This window comes from Acanthisitta chloris, unplaced genomic scaffold, assembly GCF_000695815.1.
Source record: "Acanthisitta chloris isolate BGI_N310 unplaced genomic scaffold, ASM69581v1 scaffold6185, whole genome shotgun sequence".
Lineage (NCBI taxonomy): Eukaryota > Metazoa > Chordata > Aves > Passeriformes > Acanthisittidae > Acanthisitta > Acanthisitta chloris.
In genome coordinates this window covers 64,775-82,742 of record NW_008674189.1, presented here as the reverse complement: position 1 = coordinate 82,742, position 17,968 = coordinate 64,775, and the positions used below count along the sequence as shown (strand labels likewise).

General features: G+C 37.0%; 1 protein-coding gene across 1 annotated transcript in view; it reads right to left on the bottom strand.

The window, feature by feature from the left end:
• Positions 1-17,968, bottom strand: part of CACNA1D (calcium channel, voltage-dependent, L type, alpha 1D subunit) — a gene marked incomplete at its 5' end in the record, with an annotated part of 118,408 nt that overhangs the window by 59,335 nt on the left and 41,105 nt on the right. Inside the window, 13 exon segments of the mRNA XM_009075230.1 lie at positions 165-272; positions 767-854; positions 1,885-1,991; positions 6,035-6,094; positions 9,025-9,154; positions 9,633-9,777; positions 10,547-10,616; positions 11,201-11,270; positions 11,958-12,072; positions 13,111-13,231; positions 14,165-14,372; positions 14,519-14,744; positions 15,298-15,458. Of these exon segments, the coding sequence (XP_009073478.1) occupies positions 165-272; positions 767-854; positions 1,885-1,991; positions 6,035-6,094; positions 9,025-9,154; positions 9,633-9,777; positions 10,547-10,616; positions 11,201-11,270; positions 11,958-12,072; positions 13,111-13,231; positions 14,165-14,372; positions 14,519-14,744; positions 15,298-15,458 (1,609 nt within the window).

The following is a 17,968-nucleotide window of genomic DNA, read 5'->3' as shown; positions in this document are numbered from 1 at the left end:
TATAAAACAAAAAGCAATGACAAAATGCAGAATATGCAAAATACAGATGTTTATACTATGATGGGTTCAGATGGGACCAACCCAGCTCCAGCAGCAAGACACCAAGAATTCAACTCAGCTTTGCTTTTCTTGATGCAATGTAAATTCTGGGAGTGTCTACTTACCTTGAACAGCTGCACCCCAATACAAGCAAACATGAACTGCAGCAGAGTTGTAACAATCATGATATTACCAATAGTTCGAATAGCCACAAAGACACATTGAACAACATGCTGGAAAGAAAGAAAAAATAAATTTTAATACAATTTTTTACATCATATCACAAAATACATACCATAAAAGTATTCTATCACCCTCATATTAAATTTTAAAATTATCATTTTTGTGTTGTCAGTATTATACCTAATAAAGTAGTTAGACTTGTTTTCTAAATTTGTAAGTTTTTTGACACAGAGTCAACATCAACTGACTAAAATTTACATAGGCACTAAGGATAAACAATTAAAATATTGCACTGACATGTTGGTTCATCACAGTCAAAATCTGCTCTCAGTGGCACTGATGTTCCTCCACACACAAATTGCTGTAACCGTGGGCAGAACCTGGGTTGGTTAAGATCAGGTATGATTCAGAAACAGGAATTAATTTATGTCCTTGTTCTGTGAACTTCTGTAGACAATTTTTCTTAGGTAAAAACATTTAACCTGAGGCAGGACCGAAGAATCAGACCCACAGAAATATAGCTTAAAAAAATAAAAATAAACACCTTAAGTCCTTTTGCTCTGTTTATTGCCCTTAGAGGCCTCAAGACTCTTAAAACTCTGAGGATCTTCACAACTGAGATAGCACTTGATCTAGGGTGGAAAAAAAAGTGATTATTACTTTTAAGGTAACTGATTTTATTACCAAGAATAAAAATGTTCTTGCAACTTCCTTAAACATAGTATTTAAAAAAACACCTCTCTCTATATATATATATACACATGATTTTTTAAGGCATTGATCCTTTATTAACATTAGAAAATAGTGTAAATCTCATAAATACCATAAGAATTATTTTGATTCCTGGAGCAACTTTGAAATTAACAGCTCAAAACTTGTCTGACACTGAAATGGAGTAAAACAGCCCCCAAAGTAAATTTCAGTGTTGACAAGTTCTTAAAGATCTTAAATTACTTACATTCTCTTTGTTTAAGTACCTAGGACTGCATTTTGAGGAAATAATAGTGGTCAGCCCTTTAAAGAACATACTGTGAAACTGAAAGCTCATGCATTAGGATTTCTGGTACCAGCAGAGGTCAAAGTGGGGAGAAGTTGCCTGACACCCAAACCTTCTTTTCTAAGTGACTAAGAGTTTCACAGATGATTTTTAATGAGGAACAACTGCTCAGTGAATCAATAACCACCTTTAGACTTTTTTACTATGTCTTATCCAAACAAAGCAAAAAAATCTCTTCACTACCACTTGCAGTCCTGATTAAGGTATAACTTTTCCCCCCACTTCAAATACTGTCTAGTTACACATCCCTGTAGGTCAATACTGAAAGACCAAGTGCATAAAACTAGATTGTAGATGTGGCAATAGCATGAGAGAAGGTATATAATCCTCCTGAAGCTCCAGGAAATACTTGTTATACGATACAGTGTCATGGTTCTCTTCCTTGGCTCTTGTTAATAGTGAGAAGTAGTAATTTGTTTCCAACCCAGATTAGTAGTGAATTACAACACTCTCCATTTAAAGCACTACCTCTTGCCAGACCCAACCCTGAATACTGACACTGCACACCCACACACTGTGAGGGAACAAAAGGAGCTGAAATACTGATTTCAGTATAAAACCCCAAAGCAAAAATAAATCATTCGCATGGTAAGTATAGTACTTACTGAATACCAAATGATACCAGAGAAACACCCACAACCAGCAAATCCAGCAAATTAAAATAATTCCTGCAGAAGGACCCTTTATGAAGGAATGCTCCAAAAGCTGTCATCTAAAAATAGAATTGTTACACGCTTAGTCTATATTTCAATTTATTCAAATTCACATTTAGGCTGTTTACAAGACACTTGCCTAGAGTGTGAATGCATACAATACTCTCTCTAAAAGCAATTGAGATATAAAACAATCCTCCTATAGGTACATTAAATCCTTCATTTAAATCATAAAAATTCTGCTGAAGCAACACGAAAAGATGTGTTCTTTGTTTCTGATGTCAACAAATGTTTTATTTTGTGCAACAACTGGTAAGGCTGAGGTGATTACACTGAATAGATTTGGCCTGTGTTAGAAACGTTACTACAAAAAAACCCACAAAATTTCCATGCTTGCTAAACTCTAGGGTCCAGATTCTGACACCTAATCATTCACACTATCTTGAGAATTGAAGGAGCTGAAAATGTATTGCAAACACCTGAGAGTCAAATGTGGTACAGAACCAGGACAAGGCTGTCCTAAGGCAGCATTACACAGCTATTTATCTTTGGCTCATGGGAAACATGTTAAGATAATGACTGGGTATCTTGGAATAACCTAGAACAACTGATAGGACCCTTTGTGGACAAGGATACCCAAATTTTGCTGTTGTGTGGTGAACATCATACATTGCTCTCCATGTTGGACTTTCTCTGATTTTTTTGTTTTCTGTGCCTAGATTAAGATGAAATAAGCACACGAAATGTATCTTGTGAAGGAACCTGTATGCATCATTTGCAGGTTTCATTGGGAGCCAGAGATAGAGGCTCTGTAAATTATGGCTGCAGACCAAACCTTTGGGTATCGCAAAGCTGAATTTGGCTCCTAAATCTATGAAGTAGACGCTTATCATAGCTGCAAGTATGTACCAGTTAAAAAACACACAGAGAGATCCAGTTAAGCCATTAGAAGCACAGAATCAGCAGCTGAATATAGTATTGCATGGGTCTTTCCACAGTTATGGATTAAGACTGAAATTAAATCTTTTAACTAAAATCAAGATAACTCTGAGAAATACCTAGTAGACGGTTCAGGCATATGGATTCTATTCTATTGAGCCTCAAGGTCCTCTTAAAGAGAGGACCGAATTAGCTACTATTGGTTTGCCACAGGTAAAAAAACTCACTGCCAGCTAGAGAACATCTGAAACTGACTGTGCATTTTAAACTCTTTCCATTCTATTTTGTTCCTCCAAGAGTAATAAAAAGATTTTCTTTCATTTCCCCTTACAGCAGATTACTACAGCTTTCAAGACTGCTCCAAAACTTAGAAGGCACTGGGCATCTCAGTCTACTGCATCACTACTTGATGTGCAAAAAATTGCAGGCCATCATCAGTGAAAGCTATACCTTTCCTTTGCAGCTGCACTTTTCCAGCAAAGGCAAGAGGCATTTTAAAGCCCTTCTCTCCTTATTCTCATGGTAAAGCTTCTTTTGTCAAAATACTAAATATTCCTCAAAACTAGAAGAGCAAAAATGCTAAAGCTTTAACCTATACCATGGCATGAGAGACACAACATAGTTATAAAATTTTCATTAAGTTCTTAGCTCTTTTACTTACATCTGTCTAGAGCATGGCTAAACCCATCAACTATTCATCCATCTACAACTACTCATTTACACTGTAGTATGTTATCAGTTAGGAGCACAAAAGTTTTATGAAAAGACTCCCACAAAAATATATAAATATTGCCCTAAAAGTACAGAGGAAGTACATTTGTCCCCATCTTCATATGGAGATTCATACTTCAATCACCACAAATCCCAGTGGAAGCATTTGCCTAGAACTTTCTATACCACGTTCAAATGGTGTGGGATTAGCACAGTAGGAAAATGTTAAAAGCACAAGGCCCTAACCTGACCTTTACTCTGATGTTTTCACCTTTCTCAGGTACCCCAAACAGGATGGTAGACTGGATTTCCATGTCATGTAGGGATTGCATACGAGAATTCTTCAATGCTTTGAACTGATGTTGCAGCTCTTCTGCTATTTATATCCTTATTCATATACTCAACACCATGTAATGTGGAGATCCTTGTGTCTGCAGAGTAAGACAGAGCACAGGGAGACTCCCCACATGCTGAGAATTAATGTTTTAACGCCTGTTTTTTGGACCTTTACAAGTTTCTTCACTGCAGATGGTAATATTGCCTCTGGTTATCTTAATTTCAGTTTCATATACTTTTTTTTGGCCTGGAAATTAAGGAATACTGTTGTTACTGCGAATCTAGTCTTGAATTCTCTCCCTGCAGAACACACACAGCTTTTGTACAACTTAGATACTGTGGAAAGCACAGCGCAAAACCCAGCCCAGAGGACATGGAGGACTCCAGCCATAAGCAAGCCAAGCCAGTGTCTGAGACATGTTAGTAAAGCAGGTACTGTATACATACATGTGTCATGTTCTGGCTATCCATTACATTTTTATAGTACAATTTATTTTCCCTTACATGTGAATGCACAGCAGGGCAGAGCTTCCTGGAGAAAGTGGAGCCAGAAGCATCCACAGTTTTGGCTATGATGTGGCTTCTCGTTTCCTTGTAACATTTTACAATGCCAGATTTCAGCAACCCAAGCTCTAGAGCTTCCTGCTCCCCTTGGATAATCCTTAAGTTGCTCAGTGCCAAAATCTTTTGCAGTTAGCAGGAACGTTGCTTTTCTTAACACAATCAGTTATGCCTCTTTATGCCACACTTTATAATTCCTGTCTCCTAGAGAAACACAAATGGAACTGCAGGAGCTAGGAAATCTGCTGCTTAGAGCCTCTGGAAGTTTACTGACTCTCTTCTGCCACAGAAATAGTGGTAACATATTTTTTATGGCTTCTCAAATTCAGAGTTGGGAACTACTCTGATCTAATGCTCCAGCTCTTTTCAGTGCTTCATTCTCTCCTTTAGTTTGGCCTTTCTCTAGCAGCAAAAAGCCTGTGTATTTATTTTACCGTGCTACAAATATGTTATAAGAATAATCAATTCTATAGCAAGCTCCTCACTGCTGAAAATGAGAAATACGAGGATAAACATAAGTCTGGGAGAAAATTCACAAGCATAAAAATAGTCTATTACTTACAGTACAGCTTATCTTGTAAACAGCCCAAATATTGCATCAATTAGTATTAATCAAATCGCATTGTGAAGAGTATGCACAGCAATATGAGCAAAAGCTGGGAGAAGAGATTTTGTTAAGCGTAATCCTGAACTGGAAATGCAAAGTTTATGTACAGATTCTTAGTGTGCCAGCAATTTTTAAATGTATAAATTAAGGTTACTCAACCAAAAACTCACAGTGAATAAGCACAGCATGAAACGTTTACGTATCATGTGCAAATCTCTGAAAAAAATGTTTTGCCAATTTCCAACACAGAATTTTATTCCCTTGTTCAGCATTTTGTTGCATGCTATATGAGCTTCTTTGCCAGAGTAAGTCTCATACATTGAAAATCTGAGTAACCCCACTGGATATTCTTAATAATCAGTACACAAACTATACATTAAAATGCCACTTTTCGGCTCATGCATGGGTAATACATTTAAGCAAGCATATTTATGCCTGTCTGTGTATTTAAATGTATGCCCAAGATAAATGCAAAGTATCTTAGTGTATAGATAGATAAATGCAAGATATCTTGCAAGTCCTATTGCAAGAAAATAGTTATCTACTATTTTAGCTCTGTGGATATAGTTCAGCAAAAGAAATGAGAAATTACATGCTCCCTTCTTTTAAGACTGATTATCTCTTCTGGAAATGCCAGAGCAAGGAGAAGGAAAAGCTCATGCGCAGTGAATTATTTTTCCCTTTTCTGACAACTGCAAGTTTCAAAAGGGTAAAAAATGAGTTATTAAATTGATGTAATGATAAAAAATCAGCTTCTTCATGCACCCAATGGTAAAAAAATAACCAATCAAAACTATGAGGAAGTGTCAAATAAAAAAATCCTCTAGTTTAAAAAAGTTTAGCTTTGATCGCTTAGAGAAAAGGCGAAGAACACTTCAAGTGCCTTTTCTTGGCAGGTGACACACAAGGAAAATCCTTTTAAACAAGCTTCCTTTAAAAACCTGTTACCTTCAAAATGATCTCAAATGTAAACATACTAGTGAAGACATAATCTGCATACCCTAGGATCTGGAAGGTAAACAAAAAGTTACAAACATTATTGCTAAAGCTGCTTTTGAGCTAACAAGGATCAATTAACAATGCATTACCTTTAACAGGATTTCAACAGTAAAGATGGCTGTGAAAGCATAGTCAAAGTAACCAAGTATCTGCAAGGTATAACACGTGCCACAGTAAGAAATCCATCTATTAATAAATTTTTACAATTTAGACCACATGCACAACAACACCTGAATTAATCTAAATAGAGAGATGAAGAATTTAGACAAAGTAGTTTAAAATTTCAGCTATTGTGCAACCATTTTCATTTGCTTAAAAATTTAACAGATGCCACTGTGTTTAGGAATTAGATTTCACCCCTTAAGAATTGACAGGACCCAATAAGCAACACTTTCTTTCAATTCAAACTTTCCTCTATCAGCTTTCACAGATACTTTCTTCAGGCTTTAGCCGTGACACAGAATCATAATCAATAAATATGCATTAATAATGTCTGGAGTTTTTTACCAGATTATTACATCACAAAATGAAACTTCAGTGGATCCTTCTGACTGCATATCATTCCACATTCTGCTACATTATACTGTTCCTGTATAGGCTTGGCTAAAGTGTCAGAAAGCAAATTAAAAAACAACTAAATAACTTAAACCCAGCACTACAACCCTTTTCCTTGAACCTGGAAGACACTGCAGTGATTTATTTGTAGAAAACTTCAAAGAGCCCACAACAGTTGCATAGGGATATGCAAACTTCTAAGAGGATTGTGGATGTGAGATTGACCTCACTGCTGTCGACAGGTGCACTGACATATTTCAGTACAACCAGATTTCAGGGTAAGAGTTTAGTTTCAAAGATCCAGGAATCCAAACAGCAAACAGGTGTGCACAGAAATATGTTGCCTGTGGTTCAGCAACTAACAAAATGGGAAGTTGAAATAAAATAAAGGGAAAACACACAAAGAAAATGTTCATATTAGATCAAATAAAAGGAAATTTTTTTTCCCCATATTCCATTGAAGACCACATCCTTCTGTCCCTTGCTGTGGCTGAAAAAATAGGCAAATATTAAAGTCATTCAACAAAGATTAATCAGTATCAAATTCATTCTAAAGTGAAAATAAAATATTTAAATGCATTCCAGTTTGTACGCTTTCATTCCCTCGCCGAGCTGTCTGGTGGAAGGAAAATGAACATTTGAGGTACTAAAAAGAATATATGCAGGTCTGGGCTATGTGAGAATACTTACAACAAGAGGGCAATGTCTTCCTGCCATCCCTCACATTCTGTCTGTGTCTCAAAAAGGAATAACTCTCTCCCTTAGCACCACTCTCCACTTATATTTTCCTAGTGCTCCTCTAGTTACAAAAACAATTATCAGCCCTTGAAACCATTTGTATAATAACAATTCCAGTATTCCCCATCAGCTCCTTTTTTGTACCCATTAGTGTGATTTATTCATAAGATTACACTAGTCCAGTTTTATAGATACAGGAAGCACAAAGCTCTGCTGAATAGTACATGAAGAGTGTCTTTGTGCTTTGGCCTCTTTTTACCTTTGAAGAAAGTTTTAGCTTTTTTGGTTTTCACTAAAGTTACTGAAAAAACATTCAGCGAATGACAACAGGCAGAAGAGGACTTTGAGTCCTTCTTGCATCTACACTAGCAAGAACTAGAGGGATACAACCTCTACAGACCTAGCAGGCCCAGCTTCCCTTAAGAGGTGGCAGAGCATCTCTAACCCCATAGCAATCTCAACAGATCAATTTGTATCTAAGACAGGAGAGGCCTGGAAGTTCTGTAACCCCAAACACTGCATAAACCAGTACTATAGTTTCATCTCAGCTATTTCCTACCTAACCTAACCAGAGCATGCACAACTCACAATAACATGAGAGGTTTGCTTCACCACTGATACAAGAGCAACAAGTTCAATAAAAACTGTGGTCATGAGAGTGGATTTACTTTTATTTCTCTGTCTAATAATTGTGCATTTGAGTAACAGGCAAGTCTCCTACTAGATTAAGAACTAAAAACTGGGGATTCAGGAATTTGTTTAGGGAGAACACTGATGTTTACTCAAACACATAAACTATGACTGTATTGCATAATAAAAGTAATTCTGGAAGTAATATCATTACAAATATTTTGCTTCTACAAGTAGGTCTAAAGAAGGATGCAGAAAGACTTCCAAATCTACAGGTTTGTGAATAGGCCAAAACTGCATTTGCCTCTGAATCAAGGCAAGAGCTGAGCTTGCTCTGATCCTCCTCTTATATGTGAGCTTAGAAAAAAAGTGAAACTTGTTCAGTTTCTGATATGGCCAATCAGGAATCCAAGGATCTTCAAGTCCGACGCGGTAGTACTCAAACTCCTTAGTGTGGCCACACTCACTTCTTTGAACGAAGAGGCAATATCAGTACAAATCCATACACTCACTAACAGAGTGATACTCTGATTGCCTCAAGACCATATAATAGAACAAATGAAGAAGAAGAAGAGATGATAGGCCAGATTCTATTCCCAATATGTGATTAACAGGGATAATTTAACAGGCATTTTTATATCAGTGTCACAGACTGAGAGGCACTAAGAGTGATTCAGGAAATGCTCATCAGGTCCTCCAGCTGCAAAGTATGAAGAAATCTGAAAATTATAGCTATTATACTCAGTTTGACCATATTTTATCCTGATATATTTATAACTAAAGGAAAAACATGATGTAAATAATGAACACTTCTAATATTGATGATGCTCCATCAATAACGTTAATTGTCTTTAGAGATTTATGCCTTTTTTAAAGCAAGAGGAATATAAATATACGGCTTGAATAAGGAAAAGGAATGTTTCTTAACATGAAAATTAAAAACCAAGCACTAGGCCCAAAGGATTTCTGTCCTGTGAGGGTATATTTATCTTCAGACAGAAAAATGAAGGGCTTACATTATTTCGAAAAGAGTGGCTGCGAATTGGATCTTCAGCTGCTAGGGAAACACTGCTCAGCATGATGAAGACAAGGATGAGGTTGGTAAAGATGTGGTGATTGATAAGTCTGTGGCATCCCACTCGAATTCTGAAAAAGATACAAAAATATACCATGTGTGTACATAGAATTCAGCAGATGGTTAGTATACAACATGTTTTCTGTTACTCTGCCAACACTGACAGAACAGAGCAACAATCAGTAGCTAAAAGCAGTGAAAATGCTGAAGCTACTGGTCTGATTTCTAAGAATTTAAATAAATTCAAAACCCAATCCACCTGTAGTGAAGATGCACTGATCAAAGGAATCTGTGAGGGGTTGGTTTTCAATGGGTTATGAACACCACTGCAAATTCCAGTGTTTGTTCCACTGCACACATACAGAGGCCAATGTCAAAAGGACCCACACTAGATAATAAGTCATTTCAGACTCTCTGTATGATTTGATTCCCATTAAAGTTATCAAAACTTATTCATCCTGTGCGATGCAGCTTGGGCTGGAAGGAGATCCGTTGCTTCACTGCTAAACCTTGATGGACTAAACCAGTATTTTTCAAAATGCTATTTACGGATTGGTGCTGCTGAAAATGAAGAAGGCACTCCCTTCAGGGATCGGTGTTATCTTCTCCTTCATGTTCAGTTCTGATATTCTACGGGGACGAGGGCCTGCTGGTACCTCTGGTTCATCCTCCTCATCTTCTTCATCTTCACCTACTTTAATTTAAAGATTTTTTTGTTAGAAACTAAAAAAAAAAAGAGAATTTGTTCATAACAACACAAAAGCATAGTCTGTATCAAAATATACATGGCTTATAGGAAATATATATTAATAGTAAGGTTATAAAAATCTATGAATCAACACATGAACATCTACATAGTTGTCATGAGCTTATATACATATTGTTGTGCACAAATGGGTGTGTTCACAACTCTTGACTGGCCTCATCTGGGGTCTCCACACACTCACTGCATGTGGGCTCTGAAGACCCAGTTCAGGTCAGCCCTTTGCTGTCAGTCCATGCCTGAGCTGTGCTGTAGGTGTTGAGCTCTGTGCACTGGTTGAGCACTGCGTGCTCAAAACATTCAGGGCAGATTTCTCTAACAGACATCCAGACCATCAGGCAGAGCTGACTTTTAGATAAGTATGTTCACTGGACTGGAAGAAAATTGACCAAACATCATCAGCCATGGAATGTCCTTTTTTGCCAAATGTTTTAGAGAAGTTTAGAATTTGCTCTCGCATCCAGATAGTGTTACCACAACAGTCTTGAGGCTCACAGAATTAACTCTCACATGCTGTTTGTACTGTTTAGGAAGCTGCAGGAAAAGATAATACTTAGCAGCTTACAGGCTCATTTATCCACTGAAAACAGAGCACAACTTCATTGACTTCAAAGGAATTGATTCAGCGCTTGGCAAAAGCAAATGTAGGATATTTTAGCAAAGAAACTTAAATGTGTTTGTCTCGCTAGTATGCACATACCTGGTACATCACAGGGTGGATAGGGATCTTTATCCTCATCCTCTCCTTCCCCATATTCAGCAATTGTCACCTATAGCAATGAAAGGAATGTACAGAAGAAAAATAAATTTGAATATAGCTTAAAGTCACAGAAGTGATCCCTATGCTTAGTCTAAGCTTTCTGAAACAGGGTAACTGAGAACAGAGGAGAGCTGACAGTTTATGACATATTTTTCAAATATTATTTTTTCTACAGTATCCACATTTTCGTGACTGTATTAGATCACAATGAGCACATAACCAGCAGACTTTGGTATCCTTGAATATTCTACTTATCATTCACTAATCTCATTGGATTTATCAAGCAAAATACCTACAGGGATCCTAAAACCATGTCACATTTTTCTAACATTAACTATTTTGCTCTCCAAGAGCTTCCCTTCTCAGGATATCCTGAAACCAAAAGGATTTTCTGATTAAGAGAGACTGTGAGGATGCAAAGCATCAGAACCAAGTTTTCTTTGCCTGGACAAAATGTAGGGATGATGGGTTCATAAAAGAAACTGTACAATGCAAAGTAGTATTGAAGTACCATGCACAGTAGTATTATAAGTACTCCCTAGCAAAATTAGTACAACTACTTCTTAGAAAAGACACAGTTTTTAGAATAAACACCTTACTATCCTTGGGCTTCTTTTGATCACCTTCTGACTTGTCCATTTTTTTATTTTCCAGACTCTCTTTTCTAGAAAACAACACAAGAACAATTACAGAGCATGCCATGGAATGATAGACAGTTTTAAGTCAACTCTACTAATTCTATGAAAAGTTAAGAGAGCATATCTAAAACCTTATAGCAAAATATTTAAAATATTTTGCACAGCTGCAGGTGTCAGAGTAATAAAATCCACTGCATTTGAATGCAATGATCCATTTAAAAAATTGCAATTTTGAATACAATTCCAGAAGCTAATCCCTAAAAAATTCAATGCATGATCATTACTTCTTTCTAGAGGGATAAACTGTGCCCTCGGACTCATACAAACAACTTTCATTGACTTCAACAGGCTTGCACTGATTTCAAAGCAAGGTTTTCTTCTTGTCTATATAAGGCTTAGAGAACTGATTCCACAGGGAATTGTGCACTGGCAACAACAGATACATTCTTGTGCTAATTGTGCAATAAATCCTACTATTGCAATGTTTAAATATCAGTTGGCTTATCATTAGGTCCTTAATTCACCCCATTTTCCCAATTACTACCTAACTTTCAGCTAAAATCATGCTATTTGGATTTTGGTTTAGTGTCTAGGAAAACTAATTTTTTTCCTGAGTCATATTTTGAAGATGGTTAAGACATTTATATAAAGAAAGAATTCAGCAGCCTCCTCCTTCCCTGTCCTTCTTGTTCAACATGCCCATGCTATTTTACCTTGCATTCTTTTTCCTTTCCTTTTCTTCAGCTTCTTCTTTCTGAGCTGTATTCAGACTTTCAGCATCTGCCAAGTTATCCACAGCAATGGCCAAGAAGACATTTAGCAAGATATCTATTTCAAATCATTTTAAGGACATTATGCCTTACTATACTTGTTTGGTTTATTATCAGCATAAACACTGACAATGTGAGAGATATAAAACACATGTTCCCAACCTACAGCATGGAGCTTTGTGATGCTGGAGTGTAGTGCAAATACCACCCATTTAATGGACTGGCTGTAAAGTGAGCAGAGATCCATTAGGGTCACAGATTTCAAAACAGCAGAATACTTGGCATATTTTCTGAAATAAATAAAATTCAACTTCATGCTAGCCCGAGCAAGTTTCAAATATAAAATTGTCTATTATAAGTGAAGACTGCTCAGGCATTTTGAAAAGTTCATTTTCATAATGAAATGTCTTCCATGTCTACAACAATCTGTATCAAATTCTGTACTTCAGTCTGTATCAGTTAACTACAAGTACTGATACAAATACCATATCATACAGAAAATAGAATGTTTTTGCCCTTTTCTCACCTCCTGACCTTTTAAGAGCTCCTGAGAATGCCAGTAGTTTGTTTCTACATGGGGCTAAGGAGGTATTTCCAGTACACTGAATGCAGGGAAGGGGAATGCTTCAGCAGACTTAATCCTAACTGACTCAGTATCTCTCCGTGCAGGTTTCTCTCACGTGGTCCCTGCACTATGCAGTGGCTCACAGGCTGCACTGTCAGCATGAGCCAGAACTAACAGGGCTATTTTGAGCGTCAGAAGGATGAACGGGAAATTACTGCCCTAGAGACCAGACTACATTCAAGCATTTTCAGAGGGGCAGATGTCAAAGAGCAGGTAGAATAAGGCCACGTTCCTACTGAAGGAAGAAAGAAAACATTCCCTGGTTTTTGCCATTTTGGTGGCTGGAGATGGACTGGAGATCACTGATTCTCATCCAGAACAGATATACAAAGAAAAGTCTATTTAAAGGACTAAGCACGTGCAGAATCACTTGCATACCCTTGGCCATTTAACTCCCACCTAGAGAGATTCTGCGTATGTCCCTGGCACACAGCCCCACTTGGAGGTGTTTCCAGTGAGTGTAAAGGATACAGTTACCACAGATGAAGAGGATAATAAAATATATACAGACTATCATGCCTGACGATGATGGACCACCATATGCCATTATGCCATCATACATAACAGCATTCCAGTCTTCACCTGTTAGAATCTGAGAAGCAGATATTAGTAGACTATTAGTAACTCAACACCAAAAAGTGCAAGAAACACATTTCCTCTGACCACAATACACAATATGGCTAATCTTCTATATGCATACAGCAATACTGTATTCTTCTCATGCATTGTTTTAAAATTTCCATCTGAACAAGCATCTCCTGAAAGCCTAGGTTTAACTCCAGTAGCTTTTATTTTATACTACGCATTTATATCACTGAAAAGTAACAAAAAGCAGATTGTATTGATTTTGGCACGTGAAAGTAACAGACCTGATTTTCAATAATGCCAGATATGTAGAAATGCCAGCAAACATTCATCACTTGAAAATCAAGTAGTAGTGGCCACAACTCCTTTCATTTGTCATTTGTTGGTCCAGCAAGTAGGTCTACTCAATTTCACTTTTAACAGGGACTCGTCACCTTATCAGTAAACTCTAAGTATGGCCCTACCTCTTCACAAGTAATTTTAATAAAACCCAACGGTGTCTCTAAAGGAATTAATGCTTGCTTTTATATTATAGTAAGTGATATAACCTATATACAAATCTGCACACTTACATGGCTATTTTTTTTTCCTGCCTTGGAATAGCTGAACTTTTATATAGATAATGAAGGTAAAGAAAACAATTTGATCAAAAATAAAAATAACACTCTGCCTCTTTTTCTAGTCACGTATTTGATGGACAAAGGAGATTTAATTTTGTGAAGTAACATGACAGCTGTGTTGCATAGATAGATCAAGTAAGATATGAAACAAATGGTACAAATGGTGCCGAATTACCAGAGTACTGAATTTAATGAGCAGAATGCTACTAAAGTAAACGGAATAAACAGTATTTATGATTTTTACTTTCAGGCAACATGATCATCTAAACAGTTTTGTTGATCAAAGGTCAAATGTTTCATACGGGATGAAAGAAAGTTACCTGGAATACAGTTAAAAGAGCTTGTGGAAAATTATCGAAGGTGCTCCGTTTTGTTTGAGTTTCGTCAAAATTAAATTTGCCTCCAAACAGCTGCATTCCAAGCAACGAGAAGATTATGATGAAGAGGAAAAGCAGAAGCAACAGTGAAGCAATGGACTTCATTGAGTTTAACAAGGATGCTACCAAGTTGCTCAGGGATGCCCAGTGCCTATAAATTAAAATGCGTGTGTTAACACACACCAAAAAAAACCTCGAACAAAACAGTAAAAGAGCAGTGCATGATGAAGTATTACAAAAGAATTGCTGATCACTCTTCAGCTATCCTTAGAATTTAGCAGTATTAGATAATCTTACCTTGTTACTTTAAAAATACGCAGGAGACGAACACAGCGAAACACTGAAATTCCAAGGGGTGACATAATTTCCAACTCCACCAAAATGGTTTCAACAATGCCACCACAAACAACGAAGCAATCAAAGCGGTTAAAGAGAGAAACAAAATAAGCCTGTAGGCCCAAGCTGTACATCTTTACTAACATTTCACAGGTGAATAAAGCCAGAAGAACTTTATTTGCGATATCTGGAAAACAACATTAAAAACAGAAGATCCTGAATTGTCTCATAGATTCCATTTTTATTTTAACATGTTACTACTATACTTTCTATACTAGTTTACAGCTTGAGAAGGAAGTGTTGCTTTTTTATGTTGGACTGTAGTTGATGTCTAAGCGGCAAAAGTTACACAGGAAATAGTTTCCTACCACCTATAAATTATTTCCACACAGTTCATGGCTGCTCAACTCACAGCTTGTGTCCACACCATAACTTAAGCAACCAGACAACATGTTCTGCTGAGCCAGTTACTGTTTCCTTCCTCACCTTTCAAGCATGGTTTTATGACAAAAGTACAGACATTTACAATTTAATACTGTCAGGTCTGTGCTAGTATGCTACTAAGCTGTGTTACAGCTGTCAAAATCACAGACATTGAGTCATTTCTTGTAGCTCCCTTTGGCTGGGCTAAGTATCTTTCAGGACAGAAAACAACAGCAAAATGGCAAAGTACAAAAGCAACCACTGAGAAAATGCAAGTACCCATAGTCAAAACCAGGACAAATCATTTTTGATTGTACCTTGGATCTGGGTCAGCCAGTCGGGTTGATTGTAATGCTCCGATGAGATAGTTAACGTGTTCAGAAAGACCAAGACAATAACAAGCCAATAAAATGTGACAGATTTTACTGCAGCTCTACATTTTCTTCTGTTAAATCGGTTCCAGCGACGCCAGCGCCGACTGAAAGTTCAAATAGAAACAAATGTATTATTATACAGCAAACACAAATGAACTTAAGGAGGGTTTCTTCTGTGTAGAAAACAGTGCAAGTAGGTATGTGTGGGCAGGTGTATCTTCATAAATATGTGTACAGTACTTCAACAGCTGTATATATTATTACCAGTTTCAGATTAGGGACTTCTTGCTTGTTACTCCTTTTGTAAACTGTAACTTTGGAGAGCCTAATTACCTGTAAAATAATTAGATTAAGCTGCTTCTAACATTTCATTGAATAACAGGATATATTTGTCTTTCCAAGACCCCCATACACCTAATAGCAACAACAAAAAGCCAGTGAAACAACTTCAAAATAAATTTAGTCTGAAAATGTAGACTTTGAGTTAAACCACAGACACAGTTCTGGCAGGCTTAAACAGGGCAGGAATGTTGAGGTCAACTCTTAGAAAAATCTACCCTATAAGACTAGAAATCTCAAGTCAGCAGCTCCTAGAGATTTCTACTGATGTGTGTTGAAATTGTGTCAGTGGGCAAAATGCTTCTGAAATAAATCAGAGTGACAACAAAGGACAAGTAGAGGCCCTACCTATACATGAGTTGGATTCACAAATGTGGGTACAACTTCAGACTCTCCAGCTTTACTTCTGGGAACTGTTTTCAAGCATTAACTGAGTTTTCCCTAAGCACCTTAAATTTCTGCTTGTACTAATGGAAATTAGTACTGGTTTCAGATATCAGTACAAAGATGTTTCAAGCTTCTGCAGTATAACCATATAAAGGAAAAATATCCTGTCCTGATCTAAATCAACGTGGTATTCAAGAACATTCTTATCTTGCCAATCCCCTGCTAGAAGGGCTATGACCATGGCCATCATCAACAGGGCTCACTCCCTGGGTAAGTTAAACAGAGCTTTTTTTTTTACCACTTACAGAGCATCCTACTATTGAACTCAATGAGACAAGAATAGTACTGTTTGGATATCTCTATCCATGGGAGTTAAAAGCAGGCTCAAACAGTCTAATTCTGTAACAGGCTCAAACAGTGTAACTCTGAGTTTTCTGGAGCCAATGGGCCCTTCTTTCCCCCAAAAAGGTCTGTGAAATGACTGACGATAAAGTATATATAACTGGTGCACATATGAATATGCATGAATACCATGAACATATCTAAACAGCCTACAGAAATAAAGCAAACATTCATAAAGGGAAATAGCAGTAAATTTCTTCATTAGATTGGTACAAGCAAAGAAATAAACAGTAAATAGCAGACTGAAGTAGACAGACTGTTTTTCAGGAAAACCTGTGACTACATAAATCAGGAAAACAAATTAGACTATTTTTACTGCAAAGTTTTCTACTTTTTAGTAACTGCCCCTCCTAGTTTTAACAAAATAGCCTAATTTTTTTGTTCAGGATGAACAAAACATACCCTTATATTCTGAAGAGAAATTCCAATTTCATAAATTTTCAATAACACAACATTGCTTTCATGAAATTATCGACCTGATTTCACAAAATAGAGCAGCCAAATAAATATGAAAATCCCAGAGGACACATAGTTGACATACTTTGTTAGAACAAACCATATTATTCACTACTTTTTTTCTCATTAAATAATTTAACGCTTTTTCTTCATAACTATTTATAAGCAAATCATTATTCTTACAAACACATTCCAAATTTCCCTTTCATTCACTCAGGTATTCATATTTAGGTGGTCCTTTAGGTCCCAGTCTGAAATCTGAATCCACACATAGGAAATCCAGCCTTAGAGTCTGACAGAACACAGTGTCAATCAGTCACACAGAAACTGAAATTTAGTTTGCACAGTTGCTATTTATGTGTGTTTGTGTACTTCTAGCTGACCTACACAGAGGTAGGAACATGCATTTCAGATTATTTCCATCAGCAGCCTTTCATTAGAACATGCTGCTTTTCTAAACTGCACTTTCTGTTTCAAACCACACACGTAATTCCTGTGTCTGCGAAACTGCTGTCCCTCATATTTTCACCAGTAAGCTCACAGAGGAGTAAATGTTTATGCCCACAATGAGTTCTTCTGTAGCTGTGAGTGCTAACACCTGTCCAGAGACCCTGGACTCCACTGCTCTTCTTTGTAAAACCTGAGACAGAAGAAGTGCACCAGAGCTCTCACTCATTATGAAAAAATAGAAGCCTCTGAGATTATATTTTCACTTCGCATTTTTGTAGTCACATGATTCACAGAATAGTACCAGCCTTTCAGCATGACTCAAAGGTTGATGTGGTCATATAACCATACTGATAAAGGAGGAAATGAATGCTTAAAAAGAGGGATCTTCATAGAGGACAACACACACAAATCTCTTCAACCATCAGATCCCAATCTTCCCCTAATGATAGCTCTGTCCTTGCCAGGTGAAGAGAAAAGCCAGTTGTTCTAGTATCAAAACATTTCAAGTTCCACCTGGAAGATGACAAATATGCAGCACAGATCATACTGGCCCATATATATCTCAGCACAATGTGTGGTT